This window comes from Amblyomma maculatum, chromosome 2, assembly GCF_055883805.1.
Source record: "Amblyomma maculatum isolate TAMU_Amacu chromosome 2, ASM5588380v1, whole genome shotgun sequence".
Lineage (NCBI taxonomy): Eukaryota > Metazoa > Arthropoda > Arachnida > Ixodida > Ixodidae > Amblyomma > Amblyomma maculatum.
Genome location: NC_139345.1, coordinates 206,177,953 through 206,198,411, shown reverse-complemented (window position 1 = coordinate 206,198,411; position 20,459 = coordinate 206,177,953). Strand labels below are relative to the sequence as shown.

At 48.1% G+C, this 20,459-nt stretch overlaps 1 protein-coding gene across 2 annotated transcripts in view; it reads left to right on the top strand.

Annotated features, from left to right (window-relative positions):
* Nucleotides 1-20,459, top strand: part of Nop60B (dyskerin pseudouridine synthase 1 Nop60B) — a 70,086-nt gene that overhangs the window by 38,294 nt on the left and 11,333 nt on the right. Inside the window, exons 10-11 of one of the 2 annotated variants that reach the window (XM_084595643.1) lie at nucleotides 3,646-3,740; nucleotides 3,952-4,030. In XM_084595643.1, the coding sequence (XP_084451769.1) occupies nucleotides 3,646-3,740; nucleotides 3,952-4,030 (174 nt within the window). Of the gene's footprint in view, nucleotides 1-3,645; nucleotides 3,745-3,951; nucleotides 4,031-20,459 lie in introns of those variants that run through there. The other variant, XM_084595644.1, reaches the window with a different exon arrangement.

The following is a 20,459-nucleotide window of genomic DNA, read 5'->3' as shown; positions in this document are numbered from 1 at the left end:
CGAGGTGGATGAACGGAAGGCCAGCAAAGTGGAAATCGCGAAAAAGCACGGGATTCCACCAAGCACGTTGTCAACGTACGTCCGAAATAGGAAGGCCATCGAGGATGCCTATGAAGCCGAAGATTTCGCCAGCAACAGAAAAAGGCTTCGGTTAGCCAAGTATCCGGAAATTGAGACTGCTGTGATCACGTGGGTGAAAGAAATGAGAAGCGCTGACATTCCACTGAGCGGCCCAATTATCATGGCGAAGGCGGCCGATTTCGCCCTGCGCTTGAATGTGGAAGATTTTGTCGCCTCCGAAGGATGGTTTCACCGCTTTAGAGACAGACATAATCTTGTCTTCCGGGTGTTGTCTGGAGAAGCCAAAGAAGTGGATGCAGAAACTTGTGCCACGTGGCGAAGCGGTGCTCTGCAGCAGTACTTAGAAAGCTACTCGGCACATGATATATTCAATGCTGACGAGACGGCTTTGTTTTATAAGCTCCAGCCCGACAGAACAGTAACATTTAAAGGGGACAGCTGCGCTGGCGGCAAGTGAAGCAAAGAGCGGATTACTGTTCTGGTCGCCGCTAATATGACCGGGATGGAGAAGGTCCCTCTTTTTGTTGTCGGCAAGGCACATAAGCCTAGATGTTTCAAGAACATTAGGACGCTGCCGACGGAATACTCCGCCAACAGCAAGGCGTGGATGACGGGCGAATTGTTTAAAAAATGGCTCTTGAAATTCGATCGGAGGATAGAGCTAGGGAAGCGTCAAGTTCTCCTCATTGTGGATAACTGCTCGGCACACAGAGTCGACGGCGAGCTGAAAGCCACAAGGCTCGTCTTTTTGCCCGCCAACACGACTGCGGCCTTGCAGCCGATGGATCAGGGGGTGATCAGAAACATTTAATGTTTCTATAGGCGCCACATGATCGAGCGCATGACTTTGTGCACTGGAAACCAGAAGACCAGCACCATCACATTGCTCACAGCAATGCACATATTGGTGCGTGCATGGGAGCAGGTCACGCCGTCCACAATTGCAAACTGCTTCCACCACTATGGCTTTGCTGCCGGAAGTATGAAAGAAAGTGGCGACGATGGGAGTCCGGAGCCTCTGCCTGCGGCTGTGCGTGCTGTGCTGCAGGACGTCAGTTTTGATGATTACGTTGGAGTAGACAGCGATGCAGCAGTGTGCGGTGCCCTAAGTGATGAGGACATTGTCGCTGAAATTGTTGGGGAGCAGTCTGTCCCAGAAGAGGCAGAAGACGAGGACGACGACGAGGAGCAAGAGCCCGTGCGTCCATCCGCGGCAGAAGTTATGGGAGCGCTGAATGTCGCGTGCCTTTTCTTCAGCTTTGAAGAGGGGGAAGAAGACTCCCTGCGTCGCATTCGCATGCTAGAAGACCGAGTGAGTACGGTAGCCCTCAGAGAGAAGAAGCAGAAGATGATAACAGACTTTTTTGCTAAATAAATGTTTTTCGTGCCCTCCGGGCATCAAACGCCTTCATTTTCGCTCACTTTCATTAGTTCGAATTTTGGTTAATTCGAACTGGCCTGGCGGCCCCGTGGAATTTGAATTAACGAGCTTTTACTGTATGTGCTTTGGCTGATGGGACAAAACTGCGCCCATATGTAATATTCAAGCGCAAGACGCTGCCTCGCAAACCACTGCCCCCAGGAATCGTGCATGCGGAAGAAAATTCCTGCGTGAACAGCGGCCTAGTCGATGACTGGATGCAAGTAATCTGAGAAAGGTGCCTTGCTGGCACGCCGGTCGATGCTCGTGCTGGATTCCTTCCTAGGCCACTGCATTGATGCGGTGAAGGCTCGCCTCGCTGAGACCAGCACCGACCTCATGATACCTGCCGGCATGATGTTCATGCTACAGCCACTCGACGTGCCTGAACAAGCTGTTCAAGGCACACGTGAAGCGGCTATATGCCCAGTAGATGATTGGCGACCTTTACGCCCTCAAACCGACGGGACGCTGTGCGAAGGCTCGATAGTCCACTGCTCTGCCAGTGGATCGTAGACGCTTGGAAAGCTATACTGGCTGACTTGGTGCCTAAGAACTTCGAAAAGATGTGCCATAGTAACAGCTTGGATGGTTCCGAGGATGACTACGTCTTTGAGAGTGGTGATGAAGCCTCGGCCTCGGATGGTAGCAGTGAGAGCGGCAACGATTGAGAATCGGATAGCCAGTGACGTTGTGGCAGTCGTTTGAATAAATGTTCTAAAAACGAAATGATCACCGAGGGTGCAGTTGTATCTTTCTAGTGCTCTTTGCTTTTTTGTTTGTTTGTTTGTTTGTTTTTTTTTCTCTGATAAGCATGCAGGTTACACGTGAGGACTTTTTTTTTTTTTTTTTTTTTTCGTGGAGTTTTAAGTTAGGGTGCGAGTTATATGCAAGGGTGGGGTGGTGGTAGAAACATTTTATTGCCAATGAGCAAACAGTGGGGGCGAAGCCCCCTGCATGGCACTTGGGCGCTCCTTACTATGTGGGAGACACCCTTATAAGGCAAAAGAAAGTCCTTGAAAAGCAATCCTCCTCATAGCACTGGAGATAATCTTCCGTTGTTCTTGACTTGAAGTGCTCCTCATGAGAGACTCCCAGTAGGACTGCGACGTTCATTGAGGGGGATGAGGAAAGGTGGGGCATGTAAGAAGGATCTGTATGAAGTGTCCTGGTTTGCCGCGGAGTCTGCATGATGACCCCTTCATGGATCACTGCCTTGTCGTGGCGGAGGGGCTTGCGAAACTCGAAGTCGTGAGCTCTGCTGTGTAGGGCCACCCAAGATAGACAGGTCACGGCAGAGAGTTCTGACAAAATGTGATTCACTGGAGAAGGTAATGGCAACCCACTCCAGTATTTCCTGCCAAGAAAACCCTATGGCCAGTCACAATACCATCGGGACATGGTCCATAGGGTCACGAAGAGTCGGACACGACTGAACGACTAAACTGAACTGAACTGAACTGCATGATGAGGAAAACTGGCCAGGGTATCGGGCATGTAGAAGTGTAGGGTATGGAGCCGTCCGAGTCTGCAAGCATCGCCAGTGTACGGCCTGCGCTATGGTGAGAGAGGGGGCTGGGGGTGTATATTCCCTTCGTTTGTCCCGGTAGTACAAGAGAATATCATGGAAAGATAGAAGGCGCTCCCCGGCCTGTAGAGAGGGCTCCGTTTCACTAGCCCGGAATGTAAGACCTCAAGGGTGGGTTATACATAAGTAAATACGGTACTACCGGATATCACTTTTTTTTTTTTTTTTTTTTTTTTTTGTCAGGTTGGTAGCCTGAATAATTTTGAAACACTTCCTGTAAGTCCTAGAAGGTCTTCATGGGCCACCGCTAGCGTCCCTACAAGGACAGAGGTCAAATTTCATGCCTTTGCTACGATCACGCAGAGAAGCCAAAAGCGTGAGAGCGCTGTGACACAAACAGCACGCAAAATGACGATCATGATCAGTTTTTTTTTTTGCTGCACAAGATGGTAGCGCGTCTTCAGAAGGGCGTGAAATTTCAAGCGCACACTCAATGCAGTAGGCTTACGACAAAAGGTTAATCGTAGAGCTGCTGAAAACTCCTATGTTTTGGTGAAATGGACTGCATGTGGAAGCTGGGTGCTTGAAACTGAAGCGGGGAAGGGCTTCCTTGCAGGCCCTGAAGAAGAAGCAGATGATCAAGGAGGGCAAGCTGGACAAGTATGGCCGACCAAACGAAAGCACACCCAGTGGCTACGAAGAGGGCGCTCCGTGAGTGTTTGCACCTTCTCTCCATTGTGTATGGGGGGAGGTTCTGTGGCCAGTGTTGTGATGACCATGTGAGTTGTAAGGGAGACAAGTGGTGAACACCATGTGGCATCACTTCACAAAGAGTGGTTTGGATTTTCTTCACTGTTTGGATTGTTCATTTTGGGGCAGCTTGCAGGCTCATCTTTCTCTTTCTTTTCATCCACATACGCAGGGATGGCAGCGGCCAAGGCAGCGGCCAAGGCAGCGGCCAAGGCAGCGGCCAAGGCAGCAGCCAAGGCAGCAGCAAGAAGGTGAGTGTGCTGGTGCTAAGGCATGTAGTACCACTGCGAAAACCCGTCTAGATACAGTTGTCAGCCGATTTTTCATACTAAGCGGGATCCGGACCGAGTGGTTCAAATAATTGATCAGTCCACAAATTTGGGGATCAAAAAAATCACTTGTAGAATTGGCTGGAAAAATTGTGTATTGCTGTGCCCCACACTCACATTACAAATGCAGGCAGTGTGATGTTGCCATGTTGCAGTGAAACGGGTGCCATCATCTCGAGTGGCAAAGCTCAACTAATAGCCAAGAAGCCTATTCTCCCATTTGTTCCAATAGCATTCATTTAAATCCAAAATGGTGCCTTTTATGGAGATGAAGAACCGATGGATGTTACAGTGATCCTATTGCATTGATTTTAGGCTGAAGAAACAAACTTTTTGTACAAGATTGATTCACACAGTGTTTCTGGTGGCATCTATTTTATTTGAAGAATGGATCTTTTGAACTTAACATCGAGTATCTGCAGGTGCCCACAGAATTTTTCGGGGCACTAAATTTATTTAAAAAAAAAAAAAATCTGCGCAATCGAAGTGTGCACCTATGACCTTACCTATACTGCTTGCACAATCCATCCCTTGATACCTGGCTGCACCTTTAGGGATCAAAGAAATTCTGCTTTTTCGTGACTTTGGTAGTCTCATAACTTTTGTGCGCATCTGCACATACTCCTATGTAGTGCCAGGTGGTTTCTTGGAGTCGAAACAATTGGAAACTACTGTACATTCAAAGCTCAATGGAGCAAAGCTTTGTGTTATACATTCCTCAGTATTAAGATGTTTATCAGTTGTCCACCCCTGTTGAAGCATTTGTATATGTGACCTCTATGTAGCTGTAGCATTAACAGCCATGGTTGCCCTTGATATAATGGTGTCACCCTTGTGCCAAATGTGGCATACTGTACCAAACCAGAAAAGCTGCACCACCCTCATAAAAATCTGAAAATTGCTCCAAATTGCTTTAGACTCGCCACTCAAGATTAGGCGGCACTCGATTCTAGAGGGATGTAATGACAGAGACATAACCTTGGCTATTGTTGCCATTTCATAATGGTGACACACTTTGCAGCCCACTTGTAACGAAGACGACTGCTTGGCTAAAACACAGACATAAGGTAGATAACAACATTCTAGACACTTTGAAGAGGCTGTGTGCAAAATTTCATCCAAATCTGACTACCTAAAGTACTTGAAATTTGTTGCTCAAAATGTAAAAAATGCTGAAAACTACGAATGGAGAAAATTGCATTTGAAAGTTTCAAACATTTGTATTTTTTCATAAGCACAACAAAAGCACATGAAACTTCTTGCCATAATAGAGAAATAAATCGCAAACACTGCAAAGTTCATCTGAACTCCCCTGGCCCATAGGTTGACCCCTCGAGATTTTCTCGAACAGAGTCTGTCAGTCGAGCTCTCTTGACCATATTACGGCGATGCGCTCGGGCTTCAGCAGTCTGGCGGAGTGACATTTTTCTCACTCTTCTCTGGTCCCGGGAATCACCCAAGCCATGAAGCTCTTTTGGTGGCAGCATTATTACACTTGTGGTGTAATGGGTTCGGCAGGCCAAGAATTGCACAAAATCGCGACAGCTGTTCATGCCTGATGCCAATCGCGCGCGCAGCCACCACCACCTTCACGTTGACAGCAAAGCTGTCGCGAGAGCTTCCACTCCGATAGTCCTGATTTCCGCTGGCGCTATCCGCAAGTTCACCGGGCACAGCGCGGCTCGAGGTGCGCACAGCAGAAAGCACCGATGCTGGGCACTCACTATTTTCACAGTGCAGCTCAAGAAAAGCTCAAGAAGCCCCTTTTGCTTTTTCACCGGTTTGCGTACCGCAAGGGTACAGGTGCGGCACGTAGGGCAGGCAGCACCGCTTACCAGCACCGTAAGTGCACTAATCTCGCATATCGCAACACTCGTAGAATATCGACGACTGCATGCTGCTCCATCTTCTTTGAAGAGTTCAATCTTCACCTCCGAGGCGCTGTTCACCGCGGCATCGATCTCGTCCGAGTGCACGTTGGCCTGGTTAGGTCTAGCTTGCATCGGGCGACTGCTTCCCGCTGCAGCTTTCCGGTGAGGTCCGCGACGGCGTCCTCGGTACGGGTTCCTCGACCGAGACTTTCGAGCTCAGAAGTCGCGCTTTTGCGTGTCGTCCATCGTGAACTCAACAAATGCTAAAAGGCTGCTGAAAAGAACTAGCAGAGCACGATGTAGCACGGTCGAGAGGCTGTACAAAACGAAAGCAGGAGGTAGGCTTCGCCAAAGCGTCGTATCAGTCCGGGCCAATGGCGGCCCCTCTGGAGCACCACGTGATTTAAAAGGTCCAGTAAGGATGCTCGAAGCGTGCACGGAAAACGTTATTATTTTCAGCCGAGATACGAAACTGCGAGAAATGCTGTCTACAAAAGAAAGGCTTACTCAACCTCTCCCAGCAAACGGCAATGGTGGGCGACGCGGCGTTTTCGAGGTATAGGCGCACGAAAGTTGACGATTTGCGCGGAAAATAGCACTTTCTCGAGCCACCGTGGTTGAATAAAATGGACTTTTTTACTAGCTTCACGATCGAATTTTGCTTTGATCTTTTAGAAAGTTGTAGCTAAATGTTCAAAGATAAATTTACAGGCAAAGACTCATAACTGAAATATTACTCAGAAAACTCTTTTTCAACGCGCATCTCCCTTTGAGGGGACGAAGCGTATGCCTGTGAAATACATGGTGAACACAAAAGCGTGGATGACACGGGCCATATTTTCTGAATGGCTGAAAGTCTTCAACCAGGATGTCAAGTGGTAAGGCCGTCAAGTTTGCCTACTTCTGGACAATTGCGCTGCGCACCATATTGAAGGCCTGCAGCTGTCTCACATCAAACTGCACTGCTTCCCGGCTAATTGCACAAATACAGCCGCTGGACAAAGGAATAATCAACAGTTTTAAATGCTGTTACCGGCGCCGACTGATACAGAAGCTTCTTCTGAACATCCATCTGGAATGGAAGCTGAAGATCCCATCTGGAACGGAAGCTGAAGATCGACATTTATCAATTTGTTGAAGTGCTTGCTGCCTCCTGGCAAGAAGTCAGGGCAGAAGTTATTAAGAAGGGCTTTATGAAGGCAGGGATTACAAAAACGGGCAGGTTGGTGCCGACGACGAGGAAGAAGAAACTTCAGCTTCATCCGATGTGGCTGAAGCGTGGGAGGAGCTACGCAGCAAAGCTGACGTCCCCGACGGCGTCGATCTGATCGACTTTTTGTTTGCCGACAACGCCGCCGTAGCTACGGAAGAAATTAATGATGAGGCACTTGCTGAAAGCGTGCAAAATCCCAATGGCTGTGATGATGGTTCCTGTGAGCCAGATCCGTGTGACGTGCCCACCACGAAGGAGGTGATGAACGCAATCAACGTATTGCGCCGTTTCTTCGGATCGCGCGACGACGAAGGAGCATTACATGATTTAGCTTCATTGGAGCACTGTGTTGTGCCTTCGCTCGCGCAAAAACAAGCAGAGATTACGCAGTTCTTTACTGTAAAATAAATGCCTAAGGGTGAGTTCACCTTCACTGATATCTGAAGCCTTTCAGTTTCGTTGCTGTATCATTCGTGCGAGCTTTCATACAAAACCTGCATGTAACGAAAAATTGCGAACTTTTGTCAACTTCGTTATATTCAGGTTCAACTGTATATCAAACTATTTCGCGATCCCCTTCTAGTTCAATAGATCCGGATTCGACTGTACTGCAGCCCTGAATACATAGCTGCAAGCTATACATTCTAAAGAACACATGTGCCAAGTTTTGTTGTGATATGAAAAGTAGAAGTACAAAAAGTTGTGTGCGCAAACTTGAAAATTTGCTGAAAATTGCAAAAGGAGAAAAATGCATTTCAAAGTTTGAAACCTCTTTACTTAGCAAGGTGCAGCTGAAATTGCAGGAAATGGACATAGGCTATATAGCAATGATTCACAATTACTAGAACTATATATATAGCCCTTTGCGCTTTCGTGGCTACTTCCGGACGGAGAGTTGGCACTCTCGACAAGCAGGGCACGCCGCGCCTTTCACGAGTGTCGTTATCGCATCAGCGTCGCACATTACCACACTGGCAGATGTATCGTAACTTCTTTCTTCATTTGTGAAAAGTCCAATCTTTTTTTTTTTTTTTCGGATGCACTGATGAAGTTCAACACAGAATCTATATCATCGGAGCCATTGCCGTCGATAGGCCTAACATGCCTCGGGGCGCTTTTCTGGCAAGACGTTCTCGGTGTTGACTTGCACCTCCTTCCTTTGAATTTAAACTTCGTGTGGAACTTCTGAACGCGAACATTACGCTTTTTAGGGCTGACCATGATAAACGAAAATGAATTGCGCAGAAGTGACCGTAGCAGACCGTGGCTAGCTCGCGAAGCACAACAGTGAAAGAGAACCCGTCCCGAACCTGTGTGTAGGCTTCGCCACTCAAACTGTATGCCCATAGCCAATGGCGGTGTCGGAATAGCACTGCATGATCAGAGAGACGCTTGAACAATGTGACAAAACTATCTTTTTTTTTATTATTGCTTGTGAAAATACGAAACTGACAGCAGCTCTACAGGGCGAGAATAAGACTTGGCCTATCTCCGCCAACCGAGTGTCATGGCGTGCAGTGAAGCCGCTTTGCACGGCAGGCATACAAAAATTGGTGTCTTTCATTGACATTTTCGGTTTTTTCACCGACCACGACTCATGCAGGAGCATTATTTATAAACTTCTAGTGCGAATGACGCCTCTATTTTTCTACACGAGTTAGTTGAATGCCTAAAGATTCCGAAAAAATAAAAAAAAAATTTAAGAAAAATTGCGTTTTTTCGACCCCCATCTCCCCTCAAAATGTTTGAATACGAATATTTGAAAAAAATGCCTTCGAATATCGAATGTTTGAACAGTGAAAAAACAAAGAATGGAAAATTAAGAAGTAGCAAGAATTGTTTATCTTGCGTACTTCAGAATTCACATAGTATCGCAAAGGCTTGTGTGTTTGAGAGAAAAGTTTGAGAACCCCTGCCCTAGACGATTGTAAATAACTAAGTCTCCGAACGCGGCCCTTTAAATTGAGGACAAATCATGCTCGATTTCCGCCGCATGTAACTCGGGAGCACAGAGCTCCCTCGACGCCATTTTGGTCTCGTTCGAAACTGCGCATTTCGGACTTTTTTTTTTTAGTCAAGCGGCAACACTGTGCATACGATGGTTGCGACAAAAAGCAACCACAAAAAATACACGCGACGCGCGATCCCATTGGCCAGTCAGGGCACGTGACCAGTGTGGCGGGCAATGATTGGCTCAAATGGAGTGGGTAGCCATGGGCATCTCAACAAAGACGCCATTTTGTCAAGGCTTCTCCGACGTGCAGTTCGCCATGCCTGGAGACCCGACGAAGTTTCGCTCGGAAAACCGCTACGGACGTAAGCGAAGAAAAACGAAGAAGTGCACAAATGTGTCAAGCCCACCGGAACGCGCAACGGATGCTCAGCAACCCGATATGGACTTGGAATCGCCGCAAGAACCCAACGCTTCGCCGGCTGTGCAGGACCACGTCGACAGTGCATCGTTTTGTGGCGACTCCGGCCGCCTAAGAATGGATACAGCACTCGTGAAAGCCAGCGAACTGGAAGAAGTAAGTGCCCGCGAAAAAACTGCACTCGGAAAGCTGGATTCGACGCCTGCCACAGAAAGAAAGCTCCAGTGCTTTCAGGCTACTACCGCGGAAGCGTCGGTCGCGTCAGCTGCGCAGTATACTGTTGTGGACCTTGCCGCAGTGAACGTTCTCCTTCGTGTTGCGGCGTGCAAAGTGTGCCGTAGGGACTTAAAATTAGTGCAGGGCGACCGTGACTACGGCCTCGCTACTAAGTTGGCATTGGTTTGCGAGACCTGCGGTGAAGTTTCCTCGGAATGGAGCTCGCGGAGGGTGGAGACCGAGAAGCGGTGCAACCCCCTTCGAAATTAATATACTTGCAGGACGAGCAATGCTCTCGACTGGCAATGGCCAAACAGCCATGAACGATATATTTGCCACTATGGGATTGTCCGGCCGCGGCATGCATAAAAAAACGTTTTAGTGCCACCTCAAAAACATGCTTAGGCCTGCTGCAGTGCGAGCGGCCGAGGCTGCTATGGAGCAGAGCGCACGCGAAGTGGCCAAGCTCTGTGAGGAACTGTGCTTTGGGCACCGCAACAACATCGCCGTGAGTTACGACGGAAGTTGGATGACACACGGCCACTCTTCACACATTGGTGTCGGTGCCGTCATCGAGCTATTTACGGGCTACGTGCTCGACTACATAGTCCTGAGCAATTTTTGTTTGGGATGCGAAGTTGGCCCGAAACCTGGCACAGAATGCTATGAGGAATGGAAAAATGAGCACCAGTGCCAAAAAAACTGATTGTAAGGCAGGACAAATGGAAGTAGAGGCAGGCCTGATTTTATTTCAAAGTTTGATTGAGAAGCTCAACCTCCGGTACACAGCTGTCCTTTGTGATGGGGATAGCCGGACTTATGATGCCATTACCCAGGCTAAAGTGTATGGTTCTGTGCTAGTTAAGAAGGGGGACTGCATAAATCATGTTCAGAAAAGGATGGCGATGGCACTCAGAAACCTGCTGCAAAAGCACAAGACTGAACATGGACGAAGCCTGGGAGGAAAAGGGCGATTGACAGCGGACCTCATCACAAAGCTGAGTGCATATTATGGCCGTGCACTAAAATCCCATGAAGATGATGTGGAAGCCATGAAGAGGGCAGTAATGGCTACTTATTGCCATGTTACTTCGACTAATGAGGAGCCGAATCATTCACTGTGCCCAACTGGCGAAGAATCATGGTGCCGGCACAATGCTGCGAAAGCAAAGAAAGAGCCAGTCCCTAAGCACAAATATAATTTGCCGAAGGATGTCGCCACGGCCCTGTTGCCAGTTTATCAGCGGCTTTCCGAAAGAAAGCTGCTTGAAAGGTGTTCTCGAGGAAAGACTCAGAACTCCAATGAGAGTTTGCACTCTGTCATCTGGAGCCTTGTGCCCAAAGCACGACACTCTTCGCTTTTTGCTGTTGAAGCAGCTGTTGCTGAGGCAGTGTTGCGCTTCAATGCAGGGAGCCAACATGCAGTGGCAGCAATCTTAGGGGAGCACGAACGTGCCAAAAACTGGCCTCAAGAGGGGTCGAGAGAGAGATATACAGTTGAATCCCGCCACAACGAATACCGCCACAACGAAATTTCCGCGACAACGAATAATTTTTTATTCCCCGCGAGTATCCTATAAGAATTAATGGCCTAAATTTCTCTGCACAACGAACCATTTTTGCAGAGCGTTTCCGCTTCAACGAAATTTTCGCGTTCAAAATCGAAACCGAAACTAGTTTTATTGGCGAGAAGTCCAAGTCAAATCCAAAGCCACATTAAGCATGAAATCACGTGATTGCAGTTCCGCCATTTTGGCTTTGTGTCGTGGTCGCGTTGTTCACTCGCTGCCTTTCTCTTCGACAACGACGAGTTTTCATCCGCAGGACACGATGGCAACGCAAGTGAAAAAACGCAAAACTCTTTCCCTTGAGCAAAAAGCTCAAATAATCGCCCAAGCAGAAAGCGGAAGGAAGAAAGCGGCAATTGCTGAAGACTTCGGAATTCCTGCAAGTTCGCTGTCAACGATTCTAGGCAATAAGGACAGCGTGAGAATGGCACTTGCTTCAGGCACATCCTCGAAGCACAAAAAGGTGACGCGGCCCCTCCATGAAGAGTTGGACAAAGCAGTGCATGCGTGGTTTGTGGAAGCACGAGCCAGCAACGTCCCCCTGTCCGGAAGCATCGTCCAGCAGAAAGCCTTGAACTATGCATGCCTACTTGGCATTGATGATTTTAAAGCCAGCATTGGTTGGCTAAACCGTTTCAAGGCCCGCCATAACATCGTTGGAAAAGTGTTGTGCGGCGAGTCAATGTCAGCAGACGTGGACGGAGCAGCTGCTTGGAAGGCGAGTAACATGGCCGGAATTTTAAGCAACTTCGCGCCTGCAAACATTTACAACGCCGACGAGACCGGGCTATTCTACGAGATGTTGCCGGCTAGGACGCTCGACTTCAAGGGGCAGCGCTGTCACGGCGGCAAACACAGCAAAAAACGCATCACAGTGCTGCTTTGCACAAACATGGATGGCTCGAACAAGCGTCCGCCGTTAGTCATAGGCAAAAGTGCCAAGCCGCGCTGTTTTAAGGGAACTCGTAGCCTACCTGTGCAGTACAAGGCGAACAACAAGTCATGGATGACCCGCGCTATTTTCACCGAGTGGATGATGGCATTCGACCGCGACATGAAGCGGCAGGGCCGTAAAGTTTGCTTGCTTTTGGACAATTGTTCAGCGCATCACTCCGACGAAGTCAAGCTCACTAACACGGAGCTGAGGTTTTTCCCTCCCAATTGCACGTCTGTCTTACAGCCTCTCGATCAGGGCGTGATTCTTAGCCTGAAGCGCGCTTACCGCGGGAGGTTAATTCAGCGGCTGCTTTTTAACACTGAAACCGGCCGAGACACGAAGGTGGACTTGTACGTGGCACTGCAGATTATGTCTGCTGCCTGGAGCACACTGGGGCGCTCAGTAATTGTGAACTGTTTCAGGCACGCCGGATTTGCCGAAGGTCGACCCGTACACTCTGCTGGCCTAACACCAGGCGTTACAGACGACGACGAAGAGGCGTCACCGGCTCCGGGGATCGCGGCCGCCTAGAAAACGCTGGGAGAAATAGGAACCGTGCCGCCTAATCTCGAGCTCGACGAATACATCGGCGCTGACGCTTGTGTTGTTGTTCACGAAGATGTGAGTGATGAGCAGATCATAAAAGCTGCCCGGAATGATAAGGACTCTTCCGATGAAGAAGACGACGACGTACAGGAAGCGCCGGCTGCGGCAACCGCCGTACAGGTGATGGACGCTTTTGATGTCATCAGGAATTTCGTTGCTGTCCGAGACGACGATGTTGCAATGGGTTTGCTGACCGAGTGCGAAAATCGCGTGACGGCGTTGCTCGCCGTGAAGCGTAAGCAAACCAAGCTTACAGATTTTTGGCATTAAACGCCTTTGCTGCTGCTTGGGCAATTCTTTCTGCGTTTCACGTCAAATTTTTGCGATAACGAAGTTCCGCGAGAACGAATTTTTTTTCGTGCACCGTGAATTTCGTTATAGCGGGATTCAACTGTACGCCGAAGCCGCATGTCCGGCAAGAAACTTCAAGTTTCACATCTCCTGAAGAAGAGAGTGAAGCACAGACACCAGGATTCCATGCACCCTGATTATTCTCCTGGGGCATATTGAGTGGTTTTGACTGTTTTTTTTTTAACTTTCCAGTGAATAAACATGTTATAAAACGTTTTTCTTCGTTTTCTCATCAAAATATTGGTAACGGTACATGTTTGGAGGTGCGATATCTCTGGTTCTACTTATGATATTGCTATAATTCCATTTGCACCAGAAAGCTAAATTCATGTGCAGTGCAAAAATACCAATGAATTTGTGATACAGTCGAACCCGGATATATCGAACTCGAAGGGGATCGCGAAATTGTTCGATATATCGATATACAGAAATCGGCTTGTGACGGCACTTACGATGCGAAAAAACGATACCGTATTTGTCGCGTAATCAACCCACTCGCATAATGAACCCACCCTCCGATTTTGCACCCGAGAATTTGAAAAAAAAAAAAAAAATGCGTTAAGGCTAGCTCGCTCACATGCAAGCGATGAGCGGCAGCGACAGAGCGAAAATTTTCAAACTTGTTGGAACTGCGTCCCTCTCGCCGCTCAAGCCACCGCGTCAGCTCAAAACAAGGTTTCTGTGTCACCGCACAGAGAGAGCTGGCGCTTCTTAACATCCACAGGCGCCATAACCACGTCCGCCACCGCGCTGCCCCACGTAGAGGGTTCGCAACACACGCTGGAGAAAGCGTCCGACGTCTGTCTGAAAACCGGCTGAGTTGGCTTGGCGCATGCGTTGCGCGTGCTGAAGGAGAGAGATAGCTCAGCAAAAGAATGGGCACATCCACGCACATGGCTTGCAAACGTCATGTGTTGGCGCGCGGGAAACGAACAACTGCAGATGCGCGCGCCTTTGGGGAATAGGTGCGGCGCTGCCCAGACCAGCTGTCGCTCCTCTCATTCCTTCCGCGCGTGGCTTGAAAACGTCACGCGGCAAACGGCCAAGGGTGATGCGATCGTCTTTGGGGAAGGCATACTTTCCAGTGCGTGGTGCGGAGTTCGATATATCGAACGACTGGTGAAATTGAGTTCGATATATGACGCGGCTTTCCTATTACATGGGATTTTCAACGGGATATTTCGTGAGTTCGATATAACCAAAATTCGATATATCCGGGTTCGATATAACCGGGTTCGACTGTATTTAAGGGGGGTCTTGAAGGCGGAAAAATCGCCCAAAAATCAATTTTTAGAAAACTGAAGTATTAGAATCTACAACTATTATTCTCCGATTCCACCAAGTTTCTCACCTCTCGTGTCAATATTTGAGGCGTAATATCAATTTATAACAAGTCGGCTGGCTCATTTCAAGCTGATGTTTTCACTAAAATAGCGCATTTTCAAAAAAGTATAGCTTCCGTTCCACGGCCGCGCTCACGGCGATCTTGGTCTCTTTCGAAAGAGTGGCTTTTCGCCTTCAAATTTCGCGCTCCTGCGCGTCGTTTCGCTCATTGGTTCGATGCAAACAAAGAAAAGAAAAAAGCCACAGCACACGTTCCTATTCGTTGCTTCGGTGCATGTGACAAAAAGGGACCCTGTGATTGGCCGTTCGCGTCTCGCGTCGTCTGCTGCGCGCATCAGGGCAGTCGGAGCCGTGCCCTTAGACGCCATCTTGCCTAGTGCTGTCAGCCTCGAACGCCTCGGAGATCTCGCAGCGATGTCTACGCCAACGAGAAAGTTTGCGATGCGTCATAAATACGGCAAAAAAAGGAAAAAGTCGTCGATCGGCAATGCTAAGAAAGGTGCTTTGGTGTTGCGAGACGCCGAAAACGAGCAGATTCCTGCGTCCAGTGACCGTGTCGACGAACCTACGGATCAGCAGGCCTAGCGGGCCCATCAAGCGAGCACACTTCAGACGTCGTCAGCCGCGTTCGTCACGATACAACGCTTCTGACGCCTTCCGATCTGGCAAGTGAAAAGAGAAAAGCCGATGCCAAACTGTGGGAGTTGGATTCAATGCCAGCAGCGAAACGTAAGACAGACTTTGCCGCCAGCGATGCCGCGATCTGCCCGCTTGATGAGACGAGCTTCGCCGTGATTTGCATCGACTCGATCAACAGCCTTCTTGACGGTGCAAAGTGTAAAACGTGTGGAGGGAGTGTTTAAATCGGCCGAGGTGATCGCGTATACGGCCTCGCTGTCAAGCTTTTCTTGACATGTGTCAACTGCGGCGACAAGGCATCGGCGTGGAGTTCGCCGCGTGTGGACGGAAAGCAAAGTGTAAATCCTTTCGCTGTGAACATTCTGGCTGCGCGCGCGATGCAAAGTACCGGCAACCGGCGGACTGCATTCAACGACATCTTTGCCGCGATGAATATTTCCCATCGTGGACTGCACACGAAAACGTGGCAGAGCTACGTAAAAGAAAAGCTGACGCCTGCCGCGACGCGTGCAGCCGAGAAAGTGACCGTTGAATGCGCGGAGTCAGTCCGGAAGCTGTACGATGAACTGAATGTTGACAATCCTGGCAACGTAGCCGTGTCCTACGATGGGACTTGGATGGCTCGTGGGCATTCTTCCCACATCGGAGTCGGCACTGTCATCAAGCTTTTTACGGGGCTTGCCCTAGACTACGTTGTCCTGAGCAATTTTTGCGCAGGTTTTGAGCGGGGACCGAAAGTGGACGACCCCACGTACCAAGAATGGAGAGCAAGCCACGTCTGCCAGAAAAATACTGATAAAAAGGCTGGTGAGATGGAAGTAGAAGCAGCCCTAATCCTATTTAGAAGATCGCTCCAGAAGCACAACCTCAGATATACAACGGTGCTGTCAGACGGCGACAGCCGGTCCTTCCTCGCCCTGAAAGATGACCAAGTGTATGGCTACGTTGAGGTCACCAAAGAAGATTGCATTAACCATGTTCAAAAGCGGATGGGGACAGCTCTCCGCAATCTGCTGTCAAAACAAAAAGGGTCAGGCTCGGAACCACTTGGTGGTAAAGGCAGACTAACTGGTGATCTAGTCAACAAGCTAAGTTCTTACTATGGCTGGGCACTCAAGTCCCACAGTGGCAACATAGAAGAAATGTCAAAAGCGGTGATGGCTACCTATTATCATGTGACATCAAATGATCAGGAGTCGGATCACAGCCTTTGGGCGATGTGCAAGGGGAAAAACCCAAAATAATAATGAGAGCCTGCACTCTCTCATATGGGCACTGGCACCAAAAGAAAGGCACGCATCCCTCTTCAGTGTTGAGGCCGCAGTTGCAGAAGCAGTCTTGAAGTTTAATATAGGGTACCAAAGGACCTCGGTAGGAATTTTGAACGAGCTGTGTTTGAATCCTGGCCAGAGAAGTGTGCGGCATATGGTAGAAAAGGACAAGCTTCGGTCCGTTGCATCTACAAGCAAGCGTGCATCGGCAGAAAATTTGCAGCGTGCTCTGAAAAAGCGCCACAAAGGTGGTAGTGCTCAAAATGACTATGCCCCTGGGGCATATTAACAATGTCTGATAGTTGACATGTACATATTTTTTACTTTTAGTGATTAAAAATGACTTCCGTTTGTTTTTCTCATTTTCTCAAGATTTGAATTTTGGTCTCCTGTCAAGTTGGTGAATGCGATATCTCAACACCCATTGCAGATACAGCAATGATTTTTGTTTCAGCATTAAGCCAAATATGTGGAGCACACAATGTTGCAAGCAGATTTCTTAATTATTGCTTTAAAACTTTTTAAAATGGCACTTTTTGTGACCACTGTGTTTCCATGTTACGACTACTAAACTTCAATGTGCAATAAAATGAAAAATAATCATTAAATCAAAAATCTGCTTGCAACATTGTGTTCCTTATTCATTCTAGTATATAGCTATATGCTAATAAGAAGTTTTTGTGAAGTGGTTTTTTTCCTATTGTTTTCACAGCAAGTGCACCATTGTTCTTAATTATCTCAACGCCTAATTGGTTCAGAGAAAAACTAATTATATTTTTGGAATCAGCACCAGGAACTGCACACGTGTGCCAAGTTTCATCACTTTAGTTCAAAAATTAAAGAAAATGGCTTTAAGACCAGTGTCCCCCCTTAATAAGGAAAGTTTTCAAAAATTGCATGTTTTCTGGAGCGCCCAGGTGGTTATTTGGTCTCTGAACTTTGACAAGCTGTAAATTTGGTTAAAATGGGACCAGGACATTCAATCTTGATTTTTGCATTCTCTGTGTGTTCTAAATTGATTTCATGGGTCAATTTTTATTGTAACTCATATATTTATTTTGACAGCTCACCTCCAAACAAAGAACATAAAGTGCTCAATATTTTCAAAACTAAATGGCTTACACAAAATTTATGTGCATACAGTTGAATCCCGCCACAACGAATACCGCCACAACGAAATTTCCGCGACAACGAATAATTTTTTATTCCCCGCGAGTATCCTATAAGAATTAATGGCCTAAATTTCTCTGCACAACGAACCATTTTTGCAGAGCGTTTCCGCTTCAACGAAATTTTCGCGTTCAAAATCGAAACCGAAACTAGTTTTATTGGCGAGAAGTCCAAGTCAAATCCAAAGCCACATTAAGCATGAAGTCACGTGATTGCAGTTCCGCCATTTTGGCTTTGTGTCGTGGTCGCGTTGTTCACTCGCTGCCTTTCTCTTCGACAACGACGAGTTTTCATCCGCAGGACACGACGGCAACGCAAGTGAAAAAACGCAAAACTCTTTCCCTTGAGCAAAAAGCTCAAATAATCGCCCAAGCAGAAAGCGGAAGGAAGAAAGCGGCAATTGCTGAAGACTTCGGAATTCCTGCAAGTTCGCTGTCAACGATTCTAGGCAATAAGGACAGCGTGAGAATGGCACTTGCTTCAGGCACATCCTCGAAGCACAAAAAGGTGACGCGGCCCCTCCATGAAGAGTTGGACAAAGCAGTGCATGCGTGGTTTGTGGAAGCACGAGCCAGCAACGTCCCCCTGTCCGGAAGCATCGTCCAGCAGAAAGCCTTGAACTATGCATGCCTACTTGGCATTGATGATTTTAAAGCCAGCATTGGCTGGCTAAACCGTTTCAAGGCCCGCCATAACATCGTTGGAAAAGTGTTGTGCGGCGAGTCAATGTCAGCAGACGTGGACGGAGCAGCTGCTTGGAAGGCGAGTAACATGGCCGGAATTTTAAGCAACTTCGCGCCTGCAGACATTTACAACGCCGACGAGACCGGGCTATTCTACGAGATGTTGCCGGCTAGGACGCTCGACTTCAAGGGGCAGCGCTGTCACGGCGGCAAACACAGCAAAAAACGCATCACAGTGCTGCTTTGCACAAACATGGATGGCTCGGACAAGCGTCCGCCGTTAGTCATAGGCAAAAGTGCCAAGCCGCGCTGTTTTAAGGAACTCGTAGCCTACCTGTGCAGTACAAGGCGAACAACAAGTCATGGATGACCCGCGCTATTTTCACCGAGTGGATGATGGCATTCGACCGCGACATGAAGCGGCAGGGCCGTAAAGTTTGCTTGCTTTTGGACAATTGTTCAGCGCATCACTCCGACGAAGTCAAGCTCACTAACACGGAGCTGAGGTTTTTCCCTCCCAATTGCACGTCTGTCTTACAGCCTCTCGATCAGGGCGTGATTCTTAGCCTGAAGCGCGCTTACCGCGGGAGGTTAATTCAGCGGCTGCTTTTTAACACTGAAACCGGCCGAGACACGAAGGTGGACTTGTACGTGGCACTGCAGATTATGTCTGCTGCCTGGAGCACACTGGGGCGCTCAGTAATTGTGAACTGTTTCAGGCACGCCGGATTTGCCGAAGGTCGACCTGTACACTCTGCTGGCCTAACACCAGGCGTTACAGACGACGACGAAGAGGCGTCACCGGCTCCGGGGATCGCGGCCGCCTGGAAAACGCTGGGAGAAATAGGAACCGTGCCGCCTAATCTCGAGCTCGACGAATACATCGGCGCTGACGCTTGTGTTGTTGTTCACGAAGATGTGAGTGATGAGCAGATCATAAAAGCTGCCCGGAATGATAAGGACTCTTCCGATGAAGAAGACGACGACGTACAGGAAGCGCCGGCTGCGGCAACCGCCGTACAGGTGATGGACGCTTTTGATGTCATCAGGAATTTCGTTGCTGTCCGAGACGACGATGTTGCAATGGGTTTGCTGACCGAGTGCGAAAATCGCGTGACGGCGTTGCTCGCCGTGAAGCGTAAGCAAACCAAGCTTACAGATTTTTGGCATTAAACGCCTTTGCTGCTGCTTGGGCAATTCTTTCTGCGTTTCACGTCAAATTTTTGCGAGAACGAATTTTTTTTCGTGCACCGTGAATTTCGTTATAGCGGGATTCAACTGTATTTGAAATCAGCACAAAAACTGCATAAGTGGTGCAACGTTCGTCAGAATCTACCTGTAAATAAAAAAAATTGTCTTAAGAGCAGGGCCCCCCCTTAAGCCTAGTTTGAGTCAACCAATCAAAAGTAGCTTTTAATTAAGATGCAACTGTAATTTTATAGTAGAACATCACATTAGCAAATATGCTGATTGCTACATATAAGGCACATTGCATCTGTCAGAATATTTTTATTGTTCAGAGCTAATGAGTGACAGTCTGCACCAACGCTATGCATCGGGGTGGCGACGATGCATGGACAGCAGTTTAGTCTATGCAGTGATACTTTTGTACTAAATAAGTGGCAGTCACTCTTGTAAAGTATATTCATTAACCCTTTTGCTATCGGGTGTTTCTGGCTGTGACGCACCCCCAGTGTCGGCTTGGTTTCAGGGAACGAGCATAGCGATTTGTCTTATTGCGAATGCAATACTACGCCAGGTCTAACCGCTCATCGCTGTGTGCCATGTCTATGTTCGTGGTCCCCGAGCCTGTGCTGCGCCTAACAGAAGAAAAAACGTTCAGTCAACCGCAGCTAATGCTTTTGCTCCATATTCGGTTCAGCAGCGACGTTGAACCCTTCTAATTTTTTTTTATTGTGGTTGCTGTACAAATACAGGGTGCGCACAGGTGCTTGAAAACCTTGAATACCATTGAATTACGGAAGTCTGTTTTCAAGGCCCTTAAAAACCTTGAATTTATGACTGGTCCTTGAAAATTCTTGAATTCCTTGAATACTAAATTTGAACTGGTGTTTTTCGTCATGAAAACATTTTTGTTGCTAAACTTTTA